At 42.4% G+C, this 18,238-nt stretch overlaps 1 protein-coding gene across 1 annotated transcript in view; it reads left to right on the top strand.

The window, feature by feature from the left end:
* Nucleotides 1-18,238, top strand: part of DNAH14 (dynein axonemal heavy chain 14) — a 237,827-nt gene that overhangs the window by 48,389 nt on the left and 171,200 nt on the right. The window contains 7 exon segments of the mRNA XM_084820967.1: nucleotides 916-1,020; nucleotides 1,119-1,237; nucleotides 4,012-4,086; nucleotides 5,595-5,682; nucleotides 8,158-8,408; nucleotides 12,327-12,555; nucleotides 16,457-16,510. Coding sequence (XP_084677093.1) covers nucleotides 916-1,020; nucleotides 1,119-1,237; nucleotides 4,012-4,086; nucleotides 5,595-5,682; nucleotides 8,158-8,408; nucleotides 12,327-12,555; nucleotides 16,457-16,510 — 921 coding nt within the window.

Raw genomic sequence — 18,238 nt, 5'->3', positions numbered from 1 at the left:
ACAGGAGTGAAATGGAGCCAAGCTGTGCTCAGCTCCATGTCTCGGGGTGCCTAAGGAGATGGGCAGCAGGGGATGGGGGCGTCGCAACGGCCCCCTCCCTCTCTCAGTGTATACACAAAAGCGAAAAGTGTTTGTGCTTCCTTCAGCGGGAACAATACTGGCTTGGCACAAATCGCTGAAAGATTCCTTTCAGATTCCATTCCTTTCAATGGGATCAGGAGATGCACAGAAAAGTTTTAACCCTTTCCACCCAGTCCGCATGTATACACAAATGAGAAACGGGAAACTGCTTGCTTTGCGGGGAGCAGACTTCCGAAGTTGCAAAAGCACTGTGGATTCCATATATGCAACCCGTTTCAGCTCCCTGCTTCTCCTTTCAGAGATTTTCAATGGGGGCAGGAGAAAAGAGTAATTGCTTGCTTTGGGAGCTGGGGCGGGTGGGGGGGGGCAGACTTCTGAAGTTGCAAAAGTACTGTGGATTCTATGTAAAAGTGGCCAAGGTAGGGATCGGTGGCAGCGGAAGTGAAATAGGCGGCAAGGAAGTTGAAATGAAAAAGTTCATGCTGAGAAGGGGGAGGTGCTACCCCAGAAGAGGTGGGCTGTGGATGAACAATGCTGCTGGCATATGGTAACATCCTGCTGGGCTACAGCTACCAGCATAAATGGCAGGTAGCGTTATGCATTTAAGGAAACGCGGCTGTATAAAGAACCGATCTTTATCCCGCAAAGAAACTGAAAGCAGAAAGCCATGGTAAGTATGCTGGTTTTTTGCTTGATGTAGAGACACCCATAGAAGGGGAGAAGAGGGAGGAGCTAAGGAAATGCAAGCCAGTGAAGTGAGGATACGGTATTACAGTTTCATTTTCACTTTATAATTTTTAACCAAATTTTGACTTTTTTAAATTTTGGGAACAGGACTATCTTGAAGTGAAGCGTATGCTTTTCCCAAGATTTTATTTTCTCAGCAATGCTGAACTTCTTGACATATTAGCTGAAAGCAAAAATCCTGATGCTGTGCAGGTAATATTCAATACCACATGCATTGTACATTTTAATTTTTACACATAGTTATAACCTTAATATTTACAGTTTTATTTTGCTTTGCATCTGTGCTACAGCCTCACCTTGCAAAATGTTTTGCAAATATAAGGAAGTTATATATACGACCACAAGACAAGAGACCTCCGGTGATTTTAATGATCAGGTCTGCTGAAGGAGAGATTCTTCTAGTGCCAAAGTATGGTATACAATTATTTTAAATTTCGAAGGTGTCAGTCATAATGCAATAAGAAGAACATTTTCCACAGATTTTCAGGCAATTTGCTATAGCACATTTTTGTATCTATATGCATGGATAGATTCTCTGGACAATCCATTATAAAAGTCTTACTGTTCTTTAAGAATGTTGTGAGAGGGGAACACAACATGTACAATTTCCATTGACAAGGCTGAGAATTTTTCCCATGAGTATATTGAGAGTAGGTTACACATTAACTCAAATAGTTCGAGATCCTTTTATAACACAGAGTGTTTCACAGAAATCTGTGTCAAATGCGTTGATTCGCTTTTGATCCATGGAGCCCGGGCTTTCCGGGGGAAGAGAATGCCCTAGTGCTCCATATGCTTCCCTGTAGAGAAGCAACGGCTTCCTTTTCCTTACACAGCTCTGTCTGGAATGTCTGGGAGTATGACATCTATGAGACTTGAGGGTGGGTTCTCCCACTATGGTTATTAGGGGCTGGGGGATGGAAATACCATCGTTAGTACGCTGACTGATGAAGAGTTGAGAAATCGCATATGACATCATTCTGTTTGCTATCATGGGCAGCTGCAAGTGTGTGAGTGGATCCCCATAGGGCTCAACTGAGCCATGTTCTCTCTCCTTTTGTTTCTACTACGGGAGGCCTGTACAGACCCCTCATATGTACATCCAGCTGTCCTGCTCCTCTTTGGCGTAGCACATGCAGTGCTCTGGGCAGAAGTAGCCTGTACGTGCAGCCCTGATGAGTAGGCTGGCTGAAACTACATGTGACGCGTGCCCCAAAGATTGCCTTGCTTCTAAGCCTTACCTCCTACTGATACAGCTATGTAGCAAAGGGCTTCGTAATGGGAGCCCAGTTGCTTCACCAGAGATCCTCTCTTTGCCTGACTTGAGACTAAGGGCCTAACTACTTGTTATGTTAGTAATGTAGCTTGCCGGCACATCCCTGTTGGGTTTTTTTAAGTAATCTTGGGGGGCAGGAGGAGGATTTTCCATCAGAATCACAGCATAGAGAGAGGGGACGTTTAACCCTTTTCTCCCCAGCCACAATCCCCATTAAAGGCCTCCTGCAGTGCAAAGAGCTAGAGGGAAAAAAAACACCCCTGTTGGTGCCAATGGAAGTTTAGGGGAAGGGGGATCCCTAGGATTAATTATTTTTTAAAAACCTGATGTGGTTGCAAGCCATATTATTAATGTAAGGTTTACTTAGGCCCAAGAGCCATAATTGGAATCCCTCTTAGCCCAACCATTTTCATTCTAGAATTTCACCTTTTTATATTGCTTATCTTGCCTTGCCATCAATGTCACTCAACGCTTATTCATTTCATGGCCGTGCAGTTTGGCACAGCCAAGGTTCCTGTAGATCAGCAGTTTACAACCTGTGGCTCTCCAAGGGTGCCCTGACACCCCCCCCCCACCGTTGAATGCCTCCCATCGATTTTCCCAGTGCCTGTACTCTCCACCCCTCCCCCAGGAATCCTCATACAAATTGCTCTTTCCCTTGCTCTGCTGGCAGGGGGGCAAGAACAATCTGTACCAGGATTGCTGGGGGTGGGGTGCATGCATGCAAGGGGATGCACATTTGTGTGTGCGTGTGCCTGCGGCCCCCAATCCCCAGGCCTTGCTGGTCATTCCAAAATGAACAGAATGTCTCAGTGAAATACCCAGATGGTGGGCCTTCTCTATAGTGGCACCTACTATCTGAAAAACCCTCCCTTGTGTAGTCCAGGAGGCAGGAAACATGACATCCTTCAAACACCTCCTGAAAAAACGCTTGTTCACCCAGGATTTCCATGGTCTGTAAGTAAATGAATTATGCTGCTCCATTTTACTGCTCCTTTGTTTTTTTTAATTGTAGTTGGAAGTGTTTTAATGCTGTTGTTAATGCCGTGCTTTAACATTGTGTTTTTAATATTGTATTTCAATATTGTGAACCGCTGAGAGATTTTATGATATTCAGCGGTATATAAATGCCACAAAGAAATGAATAAGCCAAAATCACGTGCAGCCCTTGGGGCCAAAAAGATTGTGCGCTCTGCTGTAGATGAAGTGTTTGCCTGCCAAGTGATACTTTTTTAAGAACAGCTGCCGATGTGACTGCTTCTCACTAAACATGGGTAGCTTATGAAGCTGGCAAATAGCAGGCTCATTATATGCATTTTAACTTCTCGCAATATTTGCTTTGATTACACATAGGACACTCTTGCTCTGGAACTGTTACTCTGTTTGTAATTAATAATAAGTTCTATTTCAACCTGATGTCCTGCATGTTGCCTTTTTTCAAGCCAGGGCAATGAAGCCAGTAGCCACCGTTGATCCATGCTTAGGCACCTTACGTGGTCTTGATAAAAAACGGTCATTTCTTCCTGGAAGCTGCATTTTAGTCCAGACCTAGCATCTCCATTGCTGGGGTGGCAGTTTCCCTTGCCATCCCACTGCCCACCCCCATGATTCCTGCTGCTACTACTGGGAACCCATGCTATTGCTTACTGGCATCAGAAATGGCTGGGGATGATGGGAGTTGTAATTCAACATATGTGGAAGGCACCAGATTGGGGAAGGCTGCCCTAGAGCTAAGACACTATGGAGCCCCACCACTTTAAACTGAAGGTTGGGGTATATTTGTATTAAAAATATGAAAACTGTGAAGGTTAGCATGGAGAGAGCACAATCGTGGTTTTGGGGGGGAAAGAAATCAATATAAGTTTTTATTCCTATTAAGTGTTGAATTTTCAATGACTGTCTTGTAGGAGCATTCGTATTAGAGGTCCTGTTGAACAGTGGCTGGGAAATGTTGAGAGTACCATGTATGATATGGTGAGAAAGTAAGTACATATGTCATGTCACAATAGAAATTCCTATAAAATAACTTTTTAGAAGTATTTGTTACAATAAAACTCCACAATCTCCATCCTTTTTCTTCTTATTGCACATGTAGGCTTAAATTAGGATTGGGAGTCAGTGCAATCCTGTTCTGCTTAGTTCTAACACAATTGTTTTAATATATCATTATTACAGTGGGGCGGGGGAGGGGGTGGCATGGCACATTCCCTTTGAATAAATCGCACAGGCTATTACTTGGTACATTCATATGTGTAGTACTATCTATGGGTGAAAATTACAATAGTTAATTCAAATAATATTGGTCTATAGCAGCAAAAGGACAAATTCTGTGGTTACTATTCTATGCAATTGTGTGGGGACATGATTTTAAATGAAGGTGTAACTAGATATTATGAGAGACAAGAAATTGCCACAGTTCTCTTTTGGAGTTGTCTCTTTTTGTCCCTTTCTCATAATGTCTCATTGACCACACTGCATGGCATGATGTCTTCACACTGTACATTGCCTAAGTCTGGGCAGAAATAGTAATTCAACCAAAAAATTGTGAAAATGACCCAATCGTTCCAGGAGAAATTATTTTGTTAATTTGCCTCCCCCACCCAAACTTTTTTTTCTTCGAATTATTTCATTGATGCTTTAGTACATTACTTGGGAGTAATTCCCATTTAATTTAGTGGGATTACTTCTGATTAGATATGCATTGTGTTGCACTGGTAATCTCTGATTCCTCCATCCTCAAAGCAGCGTGAGGGCACAGTTTAAACTTTGGGGTTTGTTTTCAAGTAAAGCATCTTTACTTTTTTTTTGCAAGACATTCTTTTAAAGAATCCAAACTTAAAAAAAATGTTTCTTATTAGTTGAGGTTTCATAATAGGGTTGCCTGAAAAAGAACAGTGTGAGTTCTATATTTTTTAACAAGCCTCCTTTAGTCACTACCTTTTCTCTGGAGAGGTATATTACACTGCACCTCTCAAATAAAATGAGCTGCTGGAGAACAATCCATGTACTCTGCAAATCTCAAAACCTTGGATCTCAGTTTTGTGATGAGACCAAAAGTAGATAGAGGAGATAACAATGGATTAAACAGCCTTGTGTAGAAAAGCTCTAAGAAATTATTCTTGTCCATGTGGTACAGCTATAGCATTGCTTCACCCCCACTTCAAACTGTTGGCTGTCGTTGGTAGGTTTAAGACATCAGACAGCACAATTGTCATGCTGCGTGCTATATTGAACTAGGGGCTTTTCGATGTGAGGCATTTATCGTGTGCTTGTCATTCCCCACTCACGGCTGTCTGCAGGTTCTGTAGCCCTAGATGCTCTGTTGTGAGGGAAACGATAAAGGGAGCAGTAAAAGCTTTGCATCTCTTATCAAATCTAGTTCCATCCTCAGAGATACTCCTTTATTAGAAGATAGCCTAGTATAGTAACCTGTAATGATAATTTTACTATAATTGCATAATGTTGTTCTAACTATATAATTTACTTTAAGATTTATAACAGTTGGAGTAGGAGAATGGCATCTAATGGAATTTAAAGAATGGTTTTTTACTCATCCTGGACAGGTGGTTCTACTTGTGGTAAGCAACAGTACTTTTAGGTACACTAGGATGCAATCCTATGCATGTTTAGACAAAAAAAAGGGCCTGCAACTCCCAGCATTCCCCAGCCAGCAAGGCTGGCTGGGGAATGCTAGAAGTTGTAGGCCTTTTCTCTGTCTAAACATGCATAGGATTGCACCCTTGAAAACTGTATCATAATACCACTTAAGCATATATAGACTCATCTTCAAATTTGTTTAAGGGATGGATGGAGAGAATCAGGTTGAAAGACAACCTCAAAATGTTTCCTGATTACTTGACTCTAATCAGATTTTTGTGTGTGTTAAAGCAGCCTTCCCCTACCTGAGGCCCTCCAGATGTTTTAGACTTCAACTCCCATCAGCCCTAGCTAGCATAGCTAATGGTCAGGAATGCTGAGAACTGTAGTCCAAAACACGTTTGCTCAACAGAGAAGTCAGTGATATCCTCAGATGGGCAGAGTGAGATCTTCTTTCCTTGTGGCAGAACATCTGGTTGCAGTGAGAAATATACTGGCAGATTGATTGAGCACGGTCCCTGGGAGTGGACTCTGTACAGGAAAGTCTTCTGTCAAATCATCTGGTACTTCAGAACACCCCAGCTCAATCTATCTGCAGTGCTAGAGAACAGATAAGTGGAGTAGTGCATGTCCCTACTGAGGTACACAGATACATAGGGACAGGTGCTCTGGTCAAAAAATGGTCAAATGGATTTCTTTGTTTCTTTCTACCAGTCAGCCTCATTCAAGAATCAGGGTATTGAGAACCAAAGTCATTCTGATAGCATCCCACTAGTTAAGGTGATTGTGGATTTTGGACCTATTGCTCTTGTCTGACTGGTGATGCATGGTTGTGCCAAAGCATCTGATTCTTTTGGGCCCAGTGCTATACCCACACATGGAAATATCCATCTGAAGCTGAACAGGAATGGCTTAATCACTTTGGCTACTCAGATGAGGTTTTGTCTACTCTCTTGCCATTATGAAGGAAGTCAACCACACTTAGGGATCTATGGGTCTATGTGGAAGAAATACTTGACCTGGTATCATCAGAAATGAACTATTTGATGTGTTTGAGCTGTTATAGGCTGACTTTACAAAGCACTTATACTGAAATGTCAGGTTGTGGTCCTTAATAGCATCCTGGGTTGCCAGGAGAGGGGAATATATCTTTTCCCATCTGCATGTCTGGCAGTTCCTAAAGGGAACGGTGTTCCCCATTCCATTTCTGGTACATTGGGTCCCATAGTTGGAACATGAACCATGTGCTGATGGCACTCATGGACCATTCATTGAGTTCATAGCTATTGTGCTATGGAAAGAGCTTACCCTCAAGATGGTTTTCCTGACAGCCAGTATTTTGGCTAGAAGGGTCTCAGAGTTGGGAGCACTGTCCTTCAACCTTGGGCAGTGGTTTCCATGCAGACAGCATAATTCTAAGGCCTGGCCTAGCCTTCATCTCAAATTTTGTATCCTGTTTATCTCTGGAGCTGATGCTTCTTTCTTTTTGCTCAAACCCACTTCATCTCCAGGAGAGAAGCTGGTACAAGCTGGATGTGAGGAGAGCCTTTGCTTCCACCTCATCAGGATATAGGCACATGAGAAGCCATTTGTAGCTCCCTTCCCCTGAGATTTTCTTTCTTTCTTTCTTTCTTTCTTTCTTTCTTTCTTTCTTTCTTTCTTTCTTTCTTGTTTGCTTATATACTGCATCATGTTTGGTATCTTTTTCTGTACCTCAATGTGTGTGTGTGTGTATGCCTTGAATTTGGTTTCTTTCTTTTTCCATTCTGGTCTGGGGGAACCCCTCCTAAGGAGGAGTCAGTCTCATCTGGCCCTGCCTCCTTGTCTGATGGCAATGGATATCCTGAAGGATATTCGAATGCCCTCTTGCCTTCCTCAAGAATATGACCAGTTTTTTTCCCTTTAGGGCACTATTCTGTACTGCCATTGCACTCCTGCTGTTTCTGTTGTGTGAGTAGGACCCACCACTAGCATGCCACTACAGGAAGGTAGTGCTTCCTAAAGCAACCCAGGAAATGAGTCAAATTGCTCATTTCTGGAATGGGACAGGTCACTGGAGCTTCCTTTTGATTCCATTCATTTCCATTTGCTTAAGGATCTGATAGGTTCTTGTTGTGCTAGTGGTGGGTACCGTATGACCACAAGCAGCATTGGATTCTACATGTGGGAAGTCCACAAGTAGGACATCAATAGCAGCATTCTCCTCTTCTTCCCCAGCAACTTCTTCCCCAGCAACTGCTATACACACTGCATCTAATAACTGGAGGTAATATATAGCCATCATGACTAGTAGCCATTGATAGCTTTATCCTCCATGAATTTGGCTAATCCCTTTTTAAAGCCATCCAAGTTGGTGGCCATCACTACATCTTGTGGTAACGAATTCCATAGTTTACTACTAAACTGCAAGCAAGCAAGTTGTTATTGTTGCTGCTAATACAATGTTTCATTTCCAGTGTCAAATAATGTTTACTGAGGAGTGTGAGACAAGTTTGCAAAGTTATAATCCAAAAAAGGAGATGATAACAGGCCGTGATGACCTAATCAGTCTTCTACAGCAACTTGCAGAGATCGCATCAGATGTTCTTCCCTACCATAAACAAAGTTCATTGGAGGCATTGGTTACTTTGTTCATCCACTGCAGGGATGTACTAACTACACTGATAGATCATGAGATTTGTAACGCTGAAGATTTTGAATGGACAAGGTATATTTTGAAATTATGATCCCTGTGTTAACACTAAAACATGTTAATTAATACCTTGCTTCTAAAATATAAGTAAAATTATATTTAATTCAGCTATTGGGCAATATAGAAATGTAATAAATAAATAAATAAATACTGAGGGAAAATATTTTAAGCAAACCAAAACTAATAATACAGTGTGCAAGTAGAAGCATAATTCAGTTGGATTCAATTCTGTGCTATTACTTCTTTGTAATATTATGTATTCTAATGAGATTTACCTGCATGCATTGATACACTAATTTGCAATCTAGCCGTCTTTGTCGCACCCCCCCATGTCTCCCCATTTGGGGTTGGGAAGCCTTCCCATGATGTCACCCCTGTTAGAACCGCAAAACTCTGAGTGGGTGATGTGAGTTAGCCTCAAAGGCAATCCTTCTCTCCCCACTGGGCCTCATAGGAACCATTATTGAAAGGAACTATGATTGCAATTTCTATGATTTTATCAATCCAACAGTCACCAAGCGACATTTAACATAATAGGCACAGAGAGTTTAAGCATTGAAATCAGAATATGTTCTCTGCCTAGTTTTACTGCATTTTCTCTTGCATCCCCTTCTCAAATATCTTGGAGATTTGTAAGTTTTTTTCTTTTGATTATCTCCCAGATTCACTTTCTTTCTGTTAATGACTCTCAGGACCTAGTTGTCTGTGCTTTTATTTTGACTACTTCAACCTTCTGTTCACTCACATTACTGTTTCTCACTTTAAACCTTTAAGGTTGGAATCTTATGCACACTCACCCAGGAGAAAGCTCCACTGAGAATGGGGATCTGATGTCTGAGTAAATCCACATAAGATTCCTCTGCTATGGTTTTGAATTCTCCCTCTTTTTCATTCCCGCATATTAAATTTAAGCTATTTTTTGCACCTTCACATCTCTTGGAGCTCTGGCTTCTCCTTATTTAGCTTCTTCAGTTTACTCCACTTCATGTACTTTATTATTTACACTCTCTTTCTATAAGCCTTTTCTATAAATCTGTCATGTTACAGATCTATAAGATCTCATTTTCTATACCTCATCTTCACCCCTCTCATTGCTTCCCCTTATGCCTGGAATGAGACTATTAGTAGACAACACATGTCCCTACTAGCTCATTTAGAATCCAAAGACACTCTTATGATTTTAAAGAGAGGTTTCAACATATATTGGCTATAATAAGAGTCTCTCTGCCCTTCCAATGCCACTCCATAATGGGTAATACTATACTCAACTGATAGGATCCAGATATTTTCCAAAATAGAGTTCCCTGGATAAGGAAACACAGTCACTGTTGAGCTTCTCAGCATAGACTCTATTTTAGGAAGCTCTACAAAATGAACACAGTAATACTTGTCATGGTCAACATACTCTGTGCTATCTACTGCGTGATTTGAAAAAATACTATATGTAAATTAAAAAGGGAAATCTCAAATCTGGGGCAATAGGGCCTACATAGATGTTCTACCCTGTCTTAAGGGGCTGAAATTGGCCTAAATTCAGTACGTTTTCATTCCTGAACAGATTTACAGATTCATTTTCATAGAATCATAGAATAGTAGGGTTGGAAGGGGCCTATAAGACCACTGAGTCCAACCCCCTGCTCAATGCAGGAATCTAAGTCAAAGCATCCCCGACAGATGGCTGTCCAGCCTCATCTTGAATGCCTCCAGTGTGGGAGAGCCCACTACCTTCCTAGTCGTATTGCTCTGACAGTCAGGAAGTTTTTCCTGATGTTCAGTTCAGCCAGAATCTGGCTTCCTTTAACTTGAGCTCATTATTCCATGTCCTGCACTCCAGGATGATCGAGAAGAGATCCTGGCCTTCCTCTCTGTGACAGCCTTTCAAGTACTTGAAGAGCGCTATCACATCTCCCCTAAACATGCCCAGTTCTTTCAGTCTCTCTTCATAGGGCTTTGTTTCCAGTCCTCTGATCATCTTTGTTGCCCTCCTCTGAACCCTCTCCAGCTTGTCTGCATCCTTCTTAAAGTGTGGTGCCCAGAACTGGACACAGCACTCCAGATGAGGCCTAACCAGTAATGAGTAGAGGGGAACTAGTACTTCACAGGATTTGGAAGCTATACATCTATTAATTAGGGGTGTACAAAACCCCACTTACCTGCATCTGCGGGGGGTCCGCCGGGGGGGAGGCGATCCGGTCCTCCCCCCCCAGAATCCTCCCCAGCTGGATCCGCTCTGCGGCAAGTCCGTGGAGCCGCCGGCTGGGGCCACCCACCACAGCCTGACTTCTGGCTGCGGCCGGGCTGTGGCTGCAAATGGCGTCCCACATAGGGGACGCCATTTGCGTCCCTGCTTTGCTGTGATAGGCTACGTAAGATGGATTGCTTTATAATCTGCTACAGATTTTCCCAGGGATTGGTGTCAGACTGACTTGTCTGTAGTTTCCAGGTTCCTCCTTTTTTGCCCTTTTTGAAAGTAGGAACAACATTAGCCCTCCTCCAGTCATCTGGCACTTCACCTATCCTCCATGATTTCTCAAAGATAACAGACAGTGGTGCTGAGAGTTCTTCTGCCAGTTCCTTTATTTCTCTAGGATGCAGTTCATATTGGCCCTGGAGATTTGAACTCATTCAAAGTAATTAGGTGTTCCTTGACCATATGCCTATCGATCTCAAGCTGCAATCCTGCCCCTTCAGCCTGTACTTCGCCTTTGCCAGGGGGATCATAGACCCTCTTTTGGGAAAAGACTGAGCCAAAGTAGGAATTGAGCACGTCTGCCTTTTCTTTGTCATCTGTAATCATTTTGCCATCCTTATTTAATAGTTGAACCACAATTTCTTTCCTCTGTCTTTTCTATGCATGTATCTGAAGAAAGCCTTTTTGTTGCTTTTAGCATCCCTCGCTAACCTCAGCTCATTCTCAGCTTTAGCCTTCCTGCCTCCATCCCTGAAATTCTGTGCTACCTGCCTGTAGTATTCCTTTGTAGCTTGGCCTTCCTTCCACTTCCTGTATGTGTCGTCTTTAGTTTTCAGGTCATCTCTAAGCTTTTTGTGAAGCCACATTGGCTTCTTCTGTTGTCTTCTGCCTTTTTTTCTTGTTGGAATTGTTTGTAATTGTGCCTTGAGAATTCCCTTTTTTAAAAGCTCCCACCCATCTTGGACTACTTTTCTTGTTAGAGTCGCTTACCATGGGACCTTACTGATCATTGTTCTGAGTTTATTAAAATTGGCTTTCCTAAAATCCAGAGTACGTATTTGGCTATACTCAGTTTTTGCTTCCTTTAGAACCAAGAACTCAAGTATAAAATGGTCACTTTCCCTCAGAGTTCCCGTAACTGCTACTTTATCCACTAAGTCATCTCTGTTGGTTAGGATCAAGTCAAGGATAGGGATGGGGGAGAATTTCTCCCCGAAACTTCGGGGGGCCGAGTGCCAACGTATTCGGCCCCCCGAAGTAGTTTCAGGAGCACCTGGTGAGCTCACAGCCATGCAGAAGGAAAAGGATAGTCCCCTGGGCTTCCTTCAGCCCACTTACCTCTTTGCCTTTGTCTCCTCTGTCTCCTCTTCCACTGCAACTCCCCTGGCCAACTTCTGTTTGCTCTCCCTGTTCGCTCCCCCTAATTGCTCGCTCTCTGGGAGCTTGCTTGCTTCTATAGTCCCTAGACCAGCTGGAGCAGCTTCCTCTGCTCTGCTCAGCTGGGAGGCAGGAAACAGGTTCCTCAAACCAAATCAGACCTTTGTGTCTAGGGTTTACATCATTTTCCTAACCTTGTCATATAACTCAGCACTTAATGGAATTTTGGCCATTAATTTTATTAATATTGAAATATCCTAATATATATTAACCAGGTTATAGATTTCTTTGCATATATAGCTTTGATAAAATAATCTGTTTACAAAACTATTACACAAAAGAATTTATTTATTTATTTATATCAGGCAGTTGCGTTATGAATGGCATGAACTCACCCCATGTAAGGTTATTCAAGGTTATGCCTCCTTTGATTACGGTTATGAATATTTGGGCTGCTCTCCAAGATTGGTTATCACCCCACTCACAGATCGATGTTGGTTAACCATCACTGGAGCTCTACAGCAGAATCTAGGAGGCTGTCTTGCTGGTCCAGCTGGTACAGGAAAAACAGAGACAGTCAAAGATCTATCAAAAGTAGGTGCTATGTTTATATCAAATTGTACTTACTTTTATAGCAGCTGTAATGAACAGTATGTACCACATATATCTAATAACAAGTACATGTTTCTACAGTTAACAGCTGTCAAGACAGAACTGTGGTTCATGATGTCTGGTGTCTGAGATGTATAGTAATATATTAAGATGAAGGAGGAGGAAAACAGTCCTAGAATGTTTAGTCACAACCTGGGAGCAGGGATTGTCTTGCTATTGCTCTTTGTAAGCTGCTCTGGGAGACTTTTTGGCTGAAGAGTGGAGTAAAAATGCTTTAAATGAATAAAGGAGGTGTGACTGCCTTTCTAATCAACTGTGACTTTTGTGTAACAATTTTACATCTTTTGGTCAGATTACCGTAATCAACAAGAAATAATTCTGACCAGGTGTTTGGTGAAATCAACAGGTTTGCTTTGCTGATCATTTGCCTACACAGGGAGCCAGAACTTAAACTATTCCATTGCAGTATCAATATCGGTAGTACATATTCACATTGGTGAAACTGAGTATAAACCATGTATGGTGTGGAAGTGATTGCTCTCATCCCTTGCTCATTTCAGCTCTATGCATTGGACATAATGTGTATCTGGTGCATATGTACACATAATAGTGCATGATACATCCTTTTTTCTGGAGAAGGATTACACATGCAGGATTCTTTATGCATATATGTCAGGAACATACAGTGACCAGGTTTGGACGATTAGCAGAGGAGAAGAAGCCACTGTGGCTTCTTTTCCCAGCCCCATGCATGCCACTTGTGTGCCTGCCATTTCCCTAATTACCCTTGCCATGGCATGGGTTGCTCTGTTCTCTGAACCCTGTGAGGTGCATAGCGGGGGTGGCTTCCAAACCACCTCATAACCCCTACAACAAACCATGGCTTCTTTTCCCTGCTGATTGTCCGAACCCGGCATATAGAGTCAGGGCCAGAAATATTGGAACAAGGATAACTGTTTTGGCAGTTGGCCTCTGCACACCACCACATTAAAGCTGAAAGGAAACACACCCAGATGGGAGCGAAGTCAGGACTTTCAGCTGTAATTCAAGGGGTGTGACAAAAGTGGGGCACTAACCATTCAGGAAGGACAGCCAGTGGCATACACACACACCCATCGTTGGTGGCTCATAAATAATGGAACAAATGGCTGACAAGCAGCTGCATGGCCAGGTGTGGCCTGTTTCCTGGGTACCCCATAACCAATCAAGCAGATAAAAGGCCTGGAGGCGGTTCTGAATGTTACATTTGCATTTGGTAGCTGTTCACTGGAACTCCCAACATGAGGTCCAAGAGGTGTCCATGCGAGTGAAGGAAGCCATCATTAGGCTGAGGAAACAACATAAACCCATCAGAAAGATTGCAAAAACAGTGGGAGTGGCCAACACAACAGTTTGGAACATCCTGAAAAAGAAGGAATTAACTGGCAAGCTCAGCAACAGCAAAAGGCTTGGAAGACCACGGAAGACAACTAAAGTGGATGACCGCAGAATTCTGCTCATGGTGAAGAGAACCCTTTCACAACATCTAGCCAGGTCAAGAACGCTCTTGCGGAGGTAGGCATATCATTGTCAATATCTACAGTCAAGAGACGGCTTTATGAATGTAAATACAGAGGCTTCACAACAAGGTGCAAACCACTGGTAACGCTCAAGAACCGGAAGGCCAGATTAGCCTTTGCCAGCAAACACCTAAAAAACCCTGCCCAGTTCTGGAATAAGATTCTTTGGACTGATGAAACCAAGATTAACTTGTACCAGAATGATGGGAAGAGAAAAGTATGGAGAAGGGAAGGAACAGCTCATGATCCAAAGCATACCACATCATCTGTCAAACGTGGTGGAGGCAGTGTTATGGTTTGGGCATGTATGGCTGCCAATGGAACTAGATCACTGGTGTTTATTGATGACCTGACTGCTGATAAGAGCAGCAGGATGAATTCTGAAGTGTATAGGGCTATACTTTCTGCTCAGATTCAGCTGAATGCTGCCAAACTGATAGGACGCCGCTTCATATTGCAGATGAATAATGACCCAAAACATACAGCAAAAGCTACCCAAGAGTTTCTGAAGGCAAAGAAGTGGGATGTTCTTCAATGGACAAGTCAGTCACCTGATCTCAACCCAATAGAGCATGCTTTTCACTTACTGAAGACAAACCTGAAGGCAGAAAGACCCACAAACAAGCAGCAGCTGAAGGCAGCTGCAGTAAAGGCCTGGCAAAGCATCTCGAGGGAGGAAACTCAGCATTTGGTCATGTCCATGGGTTCCAGACTTCAGACAGTCATTGACTGCAAAGGATTTTAATCCAGGTATTAAAGGTGATCCTTAACTTTGAAATGATGTTGGTTTCTTCCATTACTTATGAGCCCCCAACGATGGTGTGTGTGTGTATGCCACTGGCTGTCCTTCCTGAATGGTTAGTGGTCCACTTTTGTCCAACCCCTTGAATTACAGCTGAAAGTCCTGACTTCGCTCCCATCTGGGTGTGTTTCCTTTCAACTTCAGTGTGGTGGTGTACAGAGGTCAACTGCCAAAACGGTTATCCTTGTTCCAATATTTCTGGCCCTGACTGTAATTACAGTTGTGTAGGCTAGCTAGGAGCAGATGGGCATGCCCAATGTGGTATGGGGAGAGGGAGGCAGACATACAAGTCTCATTGTCGTAGTTAGTTATTTCCACTTTTGCTGAGATGTAATGAATATGCTAATGTTTCCTTTTAATCCTGCATTTAGAATGCAATCTACTCTGAACCTTCAGGATATAGTGAGATTATAGTTTAAATTAATTAGTTCTATTGGGGTAGCTTCATTAGTTGGTGGCAGCAAAAATACTAGAGTGTCTTGTGGCATCTTAAGACTAACCAATATTTCTGGTATAAGCTTATGCTACCATAAGTCTGTTAGTCTTTAAAGTGCCACAAACTCATTTTACTGACTCCATAGCATTTCTGCACACAAGTGCGCATTCCCAATTTTTAGCGGTTCCCTCTTTATGCTGCAGCATGCCTTGCCATATGCAATTCTGTTCTATAGGGTCCTTCAAAACATGGATTTGGGGGAATGCAGGGGGCTGCAGAGCAAAGGAAGAGATGACAAAATCCTGTTTTGTAAACAGAATTCCATTCCATTCACAGAATGGAAGTAGGAATAGGGATGGGTGAGAAATTTGCATCAAGATTTTTTAAATGGATTTACCCAATTTGCATGTCCCAAGCCTTTCAGTAAGCCGTGACAGAATTGCATAATGAAATCCACATTTTTGCAAGTTTTCCAATGCAGCTCGTCTCTGGAAAATGCACATCAAAAATATGCATATTAGGGAAAAGCGCACACAAAATGCATACATTTGAGAAATGTCTGCACAAAACAGCATTTCAGCAATGTAAACTACTCTAGAGAAAATGCACATGTTTAAAAATGCATACATTAATGCATATATTGGGAAAACACACACACAAAAATTACATTTATTTAGGATTGCAAGTTAAAGCAGAAACAGGAAAGAATAAGTTTGACCTCAAAAAGCCAACAGTCTCAGCGAGACTGAGGTTGACAGATCTGCCCATCCTGAGTTAGGAATAGGTTTCAAGGCTTTATTGTTTATATTAATTCATTGATTATTTATATTTAAAAGTTCATGTTAAATCTTCAAGAGCGCACAGTTGTTTTAGTTTTCCCAAAATTGCACTTGATTTTCAACTTTTGAAACACAGCCCTTTCTAGAGTATTTTAAAGTATAAAATAACAAAATGTAAATAGCAAATTTAAACTGAAGGTATATGAGCTTAGCACTTAGCATTTAGCACTGATTATATTACTAATCTGTTTGATAAAATAAATGTAATTGCTTCTGCCGTAAACCAAGTATATCTTTTTTCCATTAGGCCTTGGGAAAACTCTGTCTTTCCTTTAACTGTTCTGAAGGTTTGGATGAGAAGGTATGGTGCACAGTTTTATTTAATACAGGATTTAGAAAGTTAAGTTATTTTTAAATGTCATTAAACCTATTTTTGAAATGTCACTTCAGTAACAATACTCAAGTGCCTTTTGCAATTTTTGGAAACCCAGGCTTATTGGTGTATTGGAGAGCCAGCGTGGTGCAGTGGCTAGAGTGTTGGACTGGGAGCTGGGAGATCCGGGTTCTAGTCCCCACTCGGCCATGGAAGCTCACTGGGTGACTTTGGGCTAGTCACAGACTCTCAGCCCAACCTACCTCAGCGTTATTGTTGTGAAGTTAAAATGGAGAGGAGGAGGAGGAGAATGTAAGCTGCCTTGGGTTCCTTGCAAGAGGAAAAAAGGCGGGATATAAATGCAATAAAATACATACATAAATAAATAAATATTTTACCTGCAGCAGCGCCATCAGTGGCTTGTGCTGGTGGTGCAACTGTTAAAGCAGCTGTCTTTCCCTGGCAACTCTACCTTTGCCTATGAAACCCACATCCTTGAGAACTTGTTCGTGGAAAAGAGCAATATAGAGGGTTTGGCCACCTGAGTTATCTCCACATTTCACAGAGAGAGTAGGGCCAACTGAAAACTCTCCAAGAGCACTCAAGAATCCATAAACCTCTGATGGCATCCCCCCCTCCCCGAGCTGATAGCTACTCTCAGTGTAAACCTCTCAAGAAAGTGGGCTATCCCTGGCAAGGATGCTAGGGCTTCTTCATACGGGACTTTTATCCTGCTGTTGAGATTGGTTACTCACGGAAGTTTGTGGGCCCTTTACATGATGTCATCAACCTCCAGGTGTCTCCTGTGCTAGATGACCTTTATCCCATTTTGAAAAAGATTAGACATAATGAGCTATCAAATTACAGCATGTTGAATTCCCTCGTGAAAAGAGGAAATCCTGCAATAAGAGGAGCTAGACCATAGCACTATCTAGTGGCTATATAATGAAACATATGGAACAATGCAAATAACTGGGAAAGGGAGGGAAGAGAAGAGTGTGTAAAGGGAGTCCATCATGATCCTGCATTTAAAACGGAGGCAGAAAGCCCCAGCAAAGTTGCAAGATTTTAGCCTGGTGTAGAAATGCTCTTAATGCAAATCCTACCACCATTAGAACACTACGTTCCTGCTGAGTCAAGAACATGGGACCTAATGTGTGGGCCACAACATATGTAGAGCCAGTGACACATTGGAACAACCATGGCTTCACAGAGACCATGACATCATGAAATGCCCCCCACAAGGCAGCTTCAGCATGGATGTTGAGGTCCCCCAGAGCAATAATCCTGGGAGTGCTCAAGATCTAATCTGAGGCCACTTCAGGTGTGGAGGCTGTTAGACAGTGAGGTGATTGGTACACTAACTGAATCCCCACTATCCCTGGAGCCAAACACCAAGTACAAACCACTCAAGTCAAAACCCAGATTGACGTGCTAACCCCAGGGGAGTGGAAAGCAGCTGGCAGCTGCAGGAGAGATGGCACTTTGGGGGTGGGTGTTCTCACTTCGGCATGACATGATGAAACAACCTTTAAAGAAAAGGTGTCCACTAGCAAGGGAAGCACCAAAATGGAGGATGAAATTGACAAAGACATTGACAAGAAGTGGATATTGGTAAATATCAGATAGGTGATCTTACACAACTCCCTGAAAAAAAAGTTTGTGAACTGCATTCATAAGGGCTCCAGAAATTAATTCCAGTTTGGCCATCTTATG

Source organism: Heloderma suspectum, chromosome 1 (assembly GCF_057233095.1).
Source record: "Heloderma suspectum isolate Gila_16-S chromosome 1, 16-S_ref, whole genome shotgun sequence".
Classification (NCBI taxonomy): Eukaryota; Metazoa; Chordata; class Lepidosauria; order Squamata; family Helodermatidae; genus Heloderma; species Heloderma suspectum.
The sequence above is the reverse complement of the archived record's forward strand: the minus strand, read 5'-3'. Positions and strand labels throughout refer to the sequence as shown.